Below are 13,555 nucleotides of genomic sequence, written 5' to 3' on the forward strand. Positions count from 1 at the left end.
AGCGGCATCGTTTATTCCAATGAATTTGCATGTCTATTGTATATTTAACCCCTTCAGACTTGGAGCTTTCACTATGCGCACAGGCTACTGTTTACACACGTTGGTACAGCATGTAGATACAGAGGCTGAGGAGCAGTGACGTGTAAGGCTGCAATAATTAGATTTGTAGATTCACAACACATAACAGCCACCATTTTGATAATTAATTAATCTAAAAAAATAACAATTGGTTTTAGCTTCTGAAACGTTTAATATTTGCAGATTTCTCTTGTCTTGAATTAAAGTTAATTGAATGTTTGAGTTTTGGACTGTTCAGATCTGGGCCATGTTTCCTTTAATTAAGAAGAACAACTCCGATGAGATGTTGCCGACTTCCAGCGCCCCACTGTACTGCATATTGTTGATTTGTTTTATGTTTTATGGAGAATTACTTCCAACTGCATGCTTTGAAAGTGTTTATTTCTGTTTGTGTTCCAATAAGACAGCAACAAAAGTAATTTGGAGTCCTGGAGTTTATGTTGCTACAAGTTCTCGGGAAATAAAAACGTTCCAAAGTGATGGAGTGTAAATGTGATGCTGGAAACAACAATATAAAACAGACAGAGAAAATTACTTGTATTTTCTGTCTGCTGCGCTGTGGGAACATTCATTGGATTCTGCCCCATCTGTTGTAATCAATAACGTGACCATCTTGTTTTTTTATGAAACGCACTTACTCTTAATTTCATCCACCAGTGGTTTTAGAGAGAAGAATGTGGAGTTACCTATACGGCTTTGACATTATAAATCACCTCTTGAGACCAGATTGTACAGCAGTATCGATTGATCCTGATATATCACAGAAATTTACTGTCACTTCTGTTTTCAATTAAAGATACAATCAGTCAGATAATGACTTAATTGGATTTTACAGAAGATTGAGTTTTATTGCCCCGTGCTTTACGAGTTTAGTTAAGGAAGGCCATTTGATCACGTTTGTCAGGGGCGACTTGCTGCTGCTTGCCTTGTCCTTCTGTAGCTGCTGCTGCCGCCACCCTGCTGTACAGCGCAGGGGAGAAAGTGTCACAGGATTGGTTTTCCTTGAGCTGCCAATGCCTCCATGAATCATTCCCCCCCCCTCCCCATCATAGATAAAATGTGCTCGGATCCCTCCGTGACAGTGGAGTGATGGCCTCTAGATACAGAAAGGAAGTGTTTGGAGAGGACGCAGTGAGCCCAGATGTGGAAAGTTAGATCTCTTTTAAATTATATATACATAAAAGAGAATGCTAGTCTCCGTTGTAGAGCTCACTTAGAGTAAATATGTTCTATATCATTTGAGTTTCAGCTGATTATCTGATTAGTTGTGTTGTTCAGACCTTGTTATTTAGATTATTCTGCAACTCGCAAAAGTTCTCCCTCAAACGTAAGTGCTTAGATTTTTAGTAAAGCAGAAACCATGTCTGACTTACCATGTTCTGTCGCTTTCCTCTCTTTCCTCCAAGCGCTCTCCTTTTGTGTTCTGTCCCTACGATGACCGACAGGGGCAAACGCGCTACAACGGCCAGAACACTGCAGCTTCAGAAATGATGCAAATAAAAAAACATCTTCACCTACTTGACAAGAAATGGGCAGCATTTCAAAAAACACTCACCAACTTGAGGAAAGTTTTCTAAAAGCGTTGCATGAAAGAAAAGCGTTGCATAAGAAATGCTGCAAGAAGCTCAAAACGGTGACAGGGACACAACATATTATGTACACAGCTGGGAATGAAGCAAGTGTGTTTTTCAGTATATTTGAAATGGCTAGGTCAGCTAGCTTACAGCAGATCTTCAATAATATAGGAAAAGTATTATGCGATCACATTGTTAAAATAAGCCAATAAGACCAGAACGTCAACAAGCGCTCCGGTCCCAGCTGTGTGCATCACTTTTCAGTGCGGCACATTTTAATTTTTTTTTTATTTGCATGGTTATTTAACTGCAGCACGCGTCTCCTAATGGAGATGTTTTGACCGTAATAATGCGATACCTGTATTAACTGGGTACCGACCACTACTGTGTATTCAAATCTAATGAGTACAAATGTACACTTATCCTAAAGTTAAACATTAAATAACTTAAATGAAGATAAAATCCAAAAAGGCAAACAAACTGTTAAAATAAATAATGGAATTTTCAATTATATAAAGTCAAAGAATAAATTAATCTGGGGTTAAAACAATTTTATGAGCTGGAAAGATACTTTTTCATTGGTACAATTTTGGTGTCATGCAACTTCCACCCAACTTCAGCCCCCTTTCTTCTCACAGTAAGTGCTATGTCTAAACTTGAGACATTTTAAACATTTTGTAATAGACCACCTGAATGTTTTACAAAAGTTTGTGCTGTCTGACATTACTTGAAAGACATTATCATACTTAACTAGAGTATTCATTATTTTTCCCAGCCGAACTAGCCCTTTAGTATTGGTTTTACTTTAAAGGTGGATGTGTTTGCTGGTAGGAGGATCTGGGGCTGTCTGAAGGCCAGGCAGAGCACCGGTCATAAACGTCCAGCCCTGAGAGCCAAGCACCAATAAACAGGCCGGAGTAGACGGACTAAACCGCTGTGCATCCACCACTAATCTGAGGACGTTGCCCATCATTTGTCTTTACACCTGCAGGGAGAACAGCACGGGAGGACACACTCTTCTCCACAAGTGGATCAGAGGCATACATTCAGGAGTTAGTTTAAAGAAGAAAATAAAGAATTGCCAAAGAGTGTTCAAATGCTTATTAATTTAAGTAACATTACTCTGCATTGAAAATGTTCCTATAAATATGTAATCAGGAAAATGAACTAGTATCTAATTACGATTCTAAATAAAATACTTTTGCCTGTAATATATAATTTTTAAACTTACTATGATGTGACTTGCTCCATAGCTGCTGCTATCCAATCAGAAGACCATAACTTCACTTGTGCAGAAATCTTATAGTATGTCTCCTTTTTACCACCAACATTTGTCGTCATTTCACGATAGGCCCAGGAAGGGAAAAATACAAAACAATAAAATGAATTAGTAATTTTACTTTAGAACTGAAAAACAAAAGATAGTTGTTTAAAAGTAGCCATTGTACGTATTTATGTACGCTGGTGAACTGATTTTGATAATATTTTACCTTTTTTGTTTATAATATTGTTCAACTAAACTATCTTTCACAATAATGAAACTCATCTCACCAACTTAAAATAGGCTACGCTGAAAAAACTGAAACGTTGACTTTAATTAAATGTATTATGTCAACAAATGTCACATATCTGTACTAGGTTAGTTGAAAGCAATAATATTAAGTTTGAATAAAAAATATTAGGTTCAACTTAATATTATTGCATTCAACTAACTTAGTACAGATATGTGAAATTTGTTTCAGTTTTTTCAGTGTAGTTTCAATAAAATAAAATAAACACCTTGTCTTAAATGAATTAACTAATATTTGTTCTGTCATTTATTTGTGTGCAATTTAATATTTATATTTCTAGGAATGATTCTTAAACATTGCTTTTCGGTGCTGCCAAATATGATAAATGTCAATTCATTCATTTTCTTTTATAATAATAATAATAATTGTATAGGCCTTATATTCCATATGGATTCCCATCATTCATTCCAATTTAATCTAAATGTATTACATTATATGGTATTAAAGTATAAGTATAATGATAACCTACATTTTTCAGGATATGTTTGTAACCTTGGAATTCCTTTTTATGTGATATTTACATTACTTTATTTAAACAGTAAAAAAAATGTGATCTTGGATAGATATACATATTGTAATTGTTTAACAATATTAAAAGTTGCTAATTTTACACAATTTTCTTTACATTCCTTACTATCTTTTAACAACACATGTAATAGTCATGTTTCTCCAATCACTTCTTTGGATGTCAAAATCAAAAACACACTATTGGAATAGCTGATACCTTTAGTGCTCATATGGTTGCTCCAACTTATAGTATCCTAAAAAAGCCACAGACTTTTCCTTTTTTCCCTGAGGACTGATGCTTGCTGACGGATGTCCTCACTAATTCAGACGTCCGGCTAATTCCTCAGTAGGAGCTCGGTGTCCCGCCTCCCTGGGGAGACTTAAATCAGCGTTCCTGTGACAGGACTTCTGAGTGGCAGCTACGCCCCCAATCAGCACCTCATAATAACCCCACTCAGCAGAGGTCAGCCCCGCCCCCTGCTCCTGGAGAGGGGCCATGCTGTAGGAGCTATGGGGTCCAAGATGTGAAAGGGTGAAATGTTAAGTGAATTGCACGAACAGATTCTTTGAATTTTGAATTTTTTTGAAATTTCTGTTTACAGATTTCACCATCTTAGTTTCTATTACATTTGCTTATCAACACCAAACGCCAAGTACAGCTGAAGCTAATGGGAAATTGTTATTTGTGTTTGGTGATAAATCAAATTGATGTTTTGACCTGATGATGTCGCTGGATTCCTCCTATAAAGGGGAAGGTGTTTTTGCCAAATGTTGTTCCAATTCATTCAGTGGTTAAGATATAACATCATAAAGCATTAAAATAAGTCGGGATGATTTAAGTCAGTGTGATTCATCGTTTAGGGACCATGACATTTTGTCCAATTTCAGTATGGTCTAAAATAGTGGAAGTAAATCAGGGGACACTGGTGTGTTCAATTTAAAATCATGACCCTTTTTTATAACAGGATGTCTCTAGTGGGATGACCCATGACCTTTGATTGGGAATTTAATCACCAAGTCAATGGTATACAAATCTGAAAATATGTCATTTTATGAAGTTGCACCTATAGGCATTCTGTTTCCTGAAGTTATAAAATATTTTAAAATATTATAATGTGACATGTTTCCTTGAAAGGAATTTTCAAAGAAAGGAAAGGAGAGGATTTATTATTATTTATTATACCATTAGGGGGGTTGTACATTCTAGAAACGTTAAGCGACTGTGATTCCGGCTAAGACCCCAGTAATGCTCCGAACAGATAATAAGAATTTAAAAAACGTTTTACATTTTTTTCCTTGGTCCAAACTAGGACATCTCCAAACTCACGAATGTATGAAGTGTTTTAAAATGTGTTGCAGATTATTCATGTTCCCCAGAGGATAAATCATCATGACGTTGGTGATCCACAGATCACTTTCTCTCTGGCGCCACCATGAGGTTGTTATTGTTGTTGGTTGGATGGTTATAAAAATATCCATCTAAAAATATATTGTCTAATAATAACAAAATATTATTATATTATTAATTTTATATTATTAGATATTATATTCTATTATTATTAGTATTATTATTATATTTGGTCTGAAATTCAAATAAGTAGCTACTACATGTGTTTTTCAACGTTTTTTTTATTACATTTATTATATTTTCAGGTGGCACATAGGCCTATCTGTTTATTTTTTGTGTTTTATTTATTTATTTAACCCGTATGTGGTATGTTATGTGCTAGACTGTAGGCCTGCTGTGCTCAGCCTCACTATATGTAACGTTTATAAAGAATAAAGTATTTTCCTCAGAATTGATTCAGCTATATCAAATGCACATCCAACATGAGATATTCAAATAACCATTCCTGCATCTTCATCATGCATCAATATACAAAATAAAGAAATCAGACGTTATGCCAATAACAATACTTCCTGCAGTGTAAACTTTTATTCCGGTCCGTGTTTTGGTCTTTTATCAACGAACAACATGAATAAATTTATTACGCGTTGTGGTCCAGGCCTCCCACTCCCCACAAATCTACTCGGCCGGCACAAACTGCAAAGCCACTCTCGTCACCTTGAAATTTCCTCTGCTATTTTCCAATTAAAAGCTTAATAGCCCTGGAGACGGGCTTCATGTGGGGAAGTTTACCATGCTCTTATTCTCTGTAAGCCGCGCCAGGCTCGGATCCCATTATTTGCTTGAATAAACCTTTTTTACGGTCAGAAATGGGCCCCGGCTTTGTCCGGTGTTATGTTTCAATGCCCTCTATTAGTCCAGCAGAAGGGACATATCAGCATCCTCGACATAGTTCCCAAAGGGCTTTTTATACATGTAGAGACCTAATCATCTAAGTTATGTACGATTGTGTAAAAGGTGCGAGAAGCTGCGAGCACTTTGTCCGAATTAAGTCTTATAGCCTGCAGGCAACAGGGAGGGGAAATAAACAAGTCCTGACTTTTAAAATCCAAATTAATTTATAGGAAGAGTCGAATGCTGATGTTAGGTCGTAATAATGAACATATTTGGGGAAATGCATATCTATAGAGTTTTGACAGCTTGTCATATGTTTTGCAGTTGAGTTTTAAGAACAACATTTTTTCAATGTTAGATTTAAAATCATGATGCAAATTAAAAAGGCATTTACTTGTGCAATTAGTATTTTAATGAGGTTTGTTTTATGCAGGGACAGTTTTCATCCTCATTGTTGCCAGCTGGAATATTAATTTTGATATTCAGTTGAGTGCTATTGATGCAGTTAATTCATTTAGTGCTTTTATGTTTGCATTAACTCATGCACTTTGTCTTTTTTTGTTTGACTTTGCATTGTAACGTAACACACACTTGCATAGTCTATCAAATGAAAACGTATATTTTTGATATTCATTTGACACTTTACATGACTGTTACACATATCTTAAAGGTATTAATATATCAAATAAAATGTTATTTGTATGTTAAATTGTTAAAACTGAAATGATAGCCATATTCAAAAATAACTATGAGTGTCACTAAGAGTTGTTTATTTTGTACAGATGTAAAATGTAAATTGGACCTTTTTTGGGACCATTTGTGTATAATGTTGCAGCTTCCCATTATATAAATCTGAAATGTGCCTTCAAATAATGTCAACTTCTTTATTACAAGCCTTGACAAGATTCTTAATACAAAGAGAATATCAGTTTCCACTGCAGAACACAATGTTATAGTCTTAACCTATTTGTTAAGGGAAACATTATCTGATCCTCACATGCACTTTTGTTTCCTCCCAGCCTCACGTGGACATTTTTTGCAGCGTGCTTTGACGCAAGTGACAGCGTTTGGTTACTCGTCGTCTCAATAAGTGCGTGTCAGCCCTGATGCATATCTGTGCTGTCAGCCGAGGGAAAGTTGGATCCTCCACAACAAGCCCACACCTCTTCTCCTCATCCTGCCATGCGTGTGGCTGAGCAGCTCCATCCAGCTCCATCTCTCTGCTGCTGACACCACTCCCCCACCTCGCCTCTCCGCAGATGCACTTGCGCGTCCTGGAGAACACGCTCCCACGATGAATGGCTACGGGTCCCCCTACTTGTACATGGGGGCTCCGGTGTCTCAGCCCCGGGCCCCGCTGCAAAGGACCCCCAAGTGCGCGCGGTGCAGGAACCACGGCGTGCTCTCGTGGCTCAAAGGTCACAAACGCTACTGCCGCTTCAAGGACTGCACCTGCGAGAAGTGCATCCTCATCATCGAGCGGCAGCGCGTCATGGCGGCGCAGGTGGCGCTCCGCAGGCAGCAGGCCAACGAGAGTCTGGAGAGCCTCATCCCGGAGTCCCTCAGAGTGCTGCCCGGCCTCGGCATGCCCGGAACCGGCGAGGGGAACCATGGAGCCCCGCCGAGGACAGAAGAGCTGGAGCTGAGGTGGAGCAGCACGGAGCCGGTTCATTCCGGAGCGCAGACACGCACAGCAGGTGGGAGGATAACAACCAGAGCTGCAGGAAAATAGTTTGGCTAAATGTGTTTCACATTTCTGATGAGTTTTTACTTTTTATTTGATGGAAGAAAATGTCAAATTAAGAAACAAATTATAATTCCAAAAGTAATTTTAAATTGATATGATCAGAAGGATGGCTATTACAAAAATAAATAACTTAATCATAATAATACTAAGTGCACATGTGATTGGAATAAGTTACCAATATAGATTGTTTTTATAATTGTTTAAAGTTTTCACACAATACGGCAGATTAAATATGTAAGTCTAAGATGTAAAAACTGCTTTTCCTTTACAATGATTCTAAAATTATAGTGTGTTGAGTGTTCAAAAACACTTTAAGGTTTGATCATCGGGATACATTTAAAACTAAGTAATATTTAAATTAGCCTACAAAGAATTCACTTAAAACAGCTCCTTTAAATGTTGCTTTATGACTGGCACCTTCGCTAAATGAAAACATTCTGTAAAAGATTTCAAGTCATGATAAGAAACTTTACTTATTCCCCGAGGCCGAAATTCTAATGCTACAGCAGCACAAATGTATTGGTAATAAAACAGATAACTTAAATACAAATAATAATAAAATAAAATAATGTTTTATTAAAATGTTGACAAAGTTAGATTAAAAAAGAAATAAACAAACCTTATTTAGATTTGTAATATTAAGGTGGATTCATTTGACCTGATAGCATTTGTATTGCGTTAATCTTTTCTTCTATTATCTTGATTTTGATTGTTTCTATTTATTTATGAATAGAAACATGCATGGTGTTTCGATTTTATTTGACAAGGAATTATTTCCTTTAGGCCTGCAATATATAAAACAATAATTATGTGTTTATTATTTTATAAAATATAGCCTATGTGACGTAGCCAATTTCAATTTATTTATTTTCACTGTATCAACTCGTAGGTTTGGCTTTTTATATTTAATTTCGGTATCGTTTGCCTTCCCTTTGTTGGTAAAAGCAAACTAGCGTGTATTTGTATTTGAATGAAAAGTAAAAATGCTCAATATTTCAGCCAAATATTCCAGTCATAGGCCTATGGTTGTTTTTCTAGACTCCACTTATGGTGGTTTTCTGGGACACAAACATCTGGACACAAGCAGCGATCAGCTGACTCCAGATCCGCTCCATCACCCGGACAGGCGGAGCTGAGTGCTTTAAAAGATGACAGTAATCAGCGCAGACAGCACCAATCCGATGTAATCGCCATTTCTCTCGAACGAGGTTAAGTTCAGATGAAATGTTACCGAGCAACACGCGATCTGTTTACAAAATGTGGTCAAAAGGCATCGACGGTAGATTCCTCACTGACACACAGTCAGCACTTTGTGTTAACAGCTTTAGGGAGGGGGGGGGGTGAAAAACATCCTCATCAGTCTCTGTGTTGGAGACAAGCCATTCATTGTGTGTCAAGTTTCCTCCTGAGGAGAGCTTTTGGACTTAGAGTGCAGAAAAAATGTTTCTGAAGTCAGATAAATGCAGCTGAACTGTTATGACCCCCCTGCCCAAACTTGTCTCCTGACTCTTTGTTCTGATGTGTTGCAGAGCCGACGAATGAGGGTCCTGATGAGGGGTCCGGAGGAGAGAACGGGGGGAGCTCCAGTGAGAAGGAGCAGGAGGCTGTCAGCTCCCCTGAAGGCTCCAAACCGAACTCCTGCTACACCCCGGAGCCCCCAGAGACGCCCTCCAAACCGGAGGAGAGCAGCTGCAGCCTCTCTAAAGCCGGCAGCGCTGGGAAGGAAGTGAAGACCGAGAGTCCTCACAAGCTTCCGGTCAGCTCCGGAGAGCAGAGTGTGCTCATTGAAGGCCTCTCGGGCTCCATCAACCTGCCCTTCAGCCTTCGGGCCAACCGGCCGCCGCTGGACGTCCTCAAGAAGATCTTCCCCGCTCACAAGCCTCCTGTCCTGGAGCTCATCCTCAGAGGCTGCGGGGGGGATCTGGTAGGGGCCATCGAGGTGCTGCTGTCCAGCCGGGGTGCTGACGGGAGTGCGCACCCGCAAAACGACCCGCACCCTGAAACCCTGTTGCTGCCTTCAAACGGACACCTGTTCGAGCACATGGGCTCATACCACCCGGTGTCCTCCAGCGCCAAGTGGTCGGTGGGCTCTGCTTTCCGGGTCCCCGAGTCGCTCCGGTTCACAACGGACCCGGCATCGGGCGTGGTGTCCACGGGACCGCTGGGTGTCCCCATGCAACACCCGTCCTTTCCGCAGCCCACGCGCTACCCGCTCATGTTGCGCAACTCTCTGACGCGCAGCCAGGGCAGCCCCTTCGTACACAATGACGTGACTCTGTGGAATACCATGGCCCTGCAGCAGCAGTACCAGCTCCGCTCGGCGGCCCAGTACGTGTCCCCGTTCTCCCCCGCAGCCGCCGCGGGGCCCGGGGGCTCAGTGTTCCGCAGCTCCGCCATCCTGCCCTCCAGACCCTCCGAGGAGCAGCGCATCAGCATCCAGGAGGAGAGCTGCACGCTGGGGCCCAAACCCGGCCTCTACTCCCCGGAGGAGGAGTACGAGGAGCGCTCCGACTCCGCAGACTCGCGCATCCTCAACTCCTCCACCTGAAGAAGCTGCGGATGGACTAACACAGCAGGGGGGGGGGGCGCCAAAAATGTATTATTTTGAAAGGACATCCGGTGTGCGTAAAGGGTCTTTTTCTGTCTTGTTTTGAATTGAACTGTGTGAAGCAATCACCCTTTGATGAGGTGATGTTAATCCTCTTAACGTCATCCACTCATGCCCTCAAGTTGTCACGTGCCACGACCAAAAACGGATGAATGGAACAGACTCGCGCTGATTTGAAAGTCTCTCATCTATTTCCTGCAAGCATGTTTAGTACTGTGAACACTTTTGATGTAAACGATCATCAATGCATGTGAAGAGTATGCCAAATAAATCTGAGTTTTCCAAATGGACCAGATTGTTGTCTTTTAGTCACTATTACTAAAGTTTTCATTTTAAATTGGCCTAATTTATATAGACACATGTTGTATGTGTTACATTGGTCAGAATTGTTTACCTGAACGTATAGCTCCACATTTATCAGCTCCAATATTTATTCATTATGATAATATTATAATATAATTATGATTCTGAAATTATCCCATAATAACTACTTTATAACATTGTGTACATTATTTGATGCCAATACTAAGTAAAAAGAGATTACAAATCTGATTTTTTTTGTATTTTTGCACTGTAGTATTTTACATAAGAAATACTGAAAGAAATATTCAAATTCACTCCTCTGGGTTTAGGAATTGGGATGTCCTTCAAGATGAAGATGAGATCCATTTCCGGGTCACCAGACAGACGATGCATGGATGGAAGATCGAGGAGGCACAACATTTAGAAATAAAAAAAGACCAACAGACTTCCTAAACAGACTAACAGCGGAATTTCCCACTTCCTGCCTTTCTTGATAAATGGCAGCAGCGAACAGAAACGTGTTCAGCCTTGATTTAAAAGGCGTCGCAGCAGCCTGCAGTTTTTAGAGAGCAACTTTTTTTTCTTTCTTTTTTTTTATAATGACATTTTGTGGGCCTTTATTTAACATACAGTGTTTCAAAGGGGGAGACAGAGGAGATGACCTGCCTTATACTTCCTCAGGAGTCAAACCCACATACTTGGCAGCGGACAATGCATATTTGTACAGCAACTTTTAGTCCAATGGAAAAGGTCAAAGGTCAGAACTGGTTTTTAGCCTGAAACCCAAACATAATATTTTGACCTTTTATCTGGAATAACCTCATTTGATATCAACAGACAGCTGCACGCCCAGAGCTCTGCATGCATTGAATGCACAGACTGAGGTCCATTGAAATAATGTATCTATAATATAGGAAACAAAACATAATTAAGAAAATACAGTGAGCATTCCGAGCAGCTAGAATCAAACATTATACAACTCTCACCACAAAGCTACAATTTTACACTACAAACTGATTTTGTTTAAAACTTTTTGAACAGTTGTCGATACAACTAATAATACAATCATACTATATCTACCAGCCAAAACTATATAACCTGACCACTGCTGTGTTGGCCTCATTTCAGCTTTAAGGTTTGCCGATCTGAAGCATATGCTTTATGGAAAGTGAATTTACTGTTGTCTGACAGCATGGCTTAGCTCACTGACACATGTCCTCAGCTTATATGGGGTTTCTCTAAGACAGAACCCTAAAATAAATCTATTTTCTTTATTGTCACGGTTCTTCAGTGTGGCTGCTGTTTAGGAAGTGTTTGACATTAAGTAGATTAGTTGACTTTTGAAGCAAAGAGCACCCACAGCTTTAGTGATACATGACAGTCAGTCAAATATTTATTTTCAAAATCAATTCAGTCAAACACCAAATAAAGACTCAATTTAACCTGTCACTGTTCTCAATGTGATGGCTAGTGTAAAAGTTGATACAATTGTCCATCTATGGCCTTTTACAGGTAGGATGTTCCTGCTATATGCTTGGAATATGGCTTTCTAAAAAATGAAAGCTCATTAAAGCTGACTGTACCATTCCAAAGTGCCTACTAGCAACAATTCAAAATAGATAATTATTAAAAAACGAGTGTACATGGACACATATTTTATCGTTTAACTCAAAATTCGAAAGATAAGATTTATAATGAATCCAATTTGAAAAGGTTTGTACAGGCTTATTTCAATAAACTTTTTCAAAATTAAACTGCAATCTGCTAACAGCAAATAAATGCAATAATAACAATCAACAAGATCATAATAAATCATTTTGGTTTTTGAAAATCAATTAAAAAAATCTGACCTGTTGATGTTGACTATGGTAATAGAAAGTTGTGTTATGCATCATAAAACGTTATAAAGATAACATATGGGAAATAGTTATGCTCTTATTTGAATGCCTGATGTCCCTTGTGGCCAAATCTTATAGCTCATTCAAATGAACCAATTGATGTACACATCTGAACACATCTATGTTTTTGGAGCGAAGTATGCCAGGCAAATCTCATCAAAGCTCACAATGTGAGCAGCTGAATGGTTTCTTTCCAGTGTGGACTCTTATGTTAGTCTCTAAATTAATATTTAGTGCAAAAGATTGCATACAAAAGGTTTCTTTCCAGTGTGGACTCTCGTGTGTTTCTGTAAATTACTATTTTGTGCAAAATATTTTGTACAAATTTAGCAGCTGAAAAATTCCTATACTTGTCTTAATGCAAAGTCTTTTTTGAGAGTTTAAACCTGACTGGGATTCTCTCGCCTCCTTCCACTCAGCACTTTCATCTGTCTCAGATTTAGAAGAGCCTCCACTGTTGTCCCCAGTATCTGGCTGTAAACGTCAATCTGGATCTGAGCTCCTGGCTGGTTCTGATCCTCCACAGGCCTCTCCATCAGATTCTGTCTCCATGTGTTCAGTTTGTCTGTGATGACGCTGTGAGGATTCTCTTCGTCATCTTCACACTTCACAGAGACAGGCATGAATGTGAAATTGGTGATATCAGCCTCCCCAGCCCTGACTGCTCCAGGCTACCTCCTCTTTCTTAATGGATGGGGGGTCTCTGAGTCCTTCTCTTCCAAACTAGAGCTCGACTCCTGCTGCTCAGGGGGAACCACTGCAGGAAACAGGAAATACAAACAGAGACATTAAAAGAGAAATGTTGTTATTTATAACTTAAAGGTGGGGTAGGTAATTTTGGAGAAACCAGCTCGAGTGCGCTAGAATTTGAAAATACACAGCCGGAAAAAATCTGCCACTTCCTTACAGAGCCCCTCCTCCAACACACACGAACGCGCACATGACCAATGAGGGCACGAGATAAGTTTGTGCACAGATGGAAGGCTGACAGGCAGGTAGGCCATCCAGTTATTTTAGCCGGGCCGGC

At 39.5% G+C, this 13,555-nt stretch overlaps 1 protein-coding gene across 1 annotated transcript; it reads left to right on the plus strand.

The window, feature by feature from the left end:
• Positions 1–7,152: 7,152 nt before the first annotated feature.
• On the plus strand, positions 7,153–10,732 carry dmrt3a (doublesex and mab-3 related transcription factor 3a). Its single transcript, XM_034118724.1, has 2 exons — positions 7,153–7,669; positions 9,249–10,732. The coding sequence occupies exons 1-2, from the start codon at positions 7,267–7,269 to the stop codon at positions 10,265–10,267; spliced, it is 1,422 nt and encodes a 473-aa protein (XP_033974615.1). The 5' UTR covers positions 7,153–7,266; the 3' UTR covers positions 10,268–10,732.
• Positions 10,733–13,555: the final 2,823 nt, after the last annotated feature.

The sequence above is a fragment of the Trematomus bernacchii genome, unplaced genomic scaffold, assembly GCF_902827165.1.
Source record: "Trematomus bernacchii unplaced genomic scaffold, fTreBer1.1, whole genome shotgun sequence".
In the NCBI taxonomy this organism is placed as follows: Eukaryota; Metazoa; Chordata; class Actinopteri; order Perciformes; family Nototheniidae; genus Trematomus; species Trematomus bernacchii.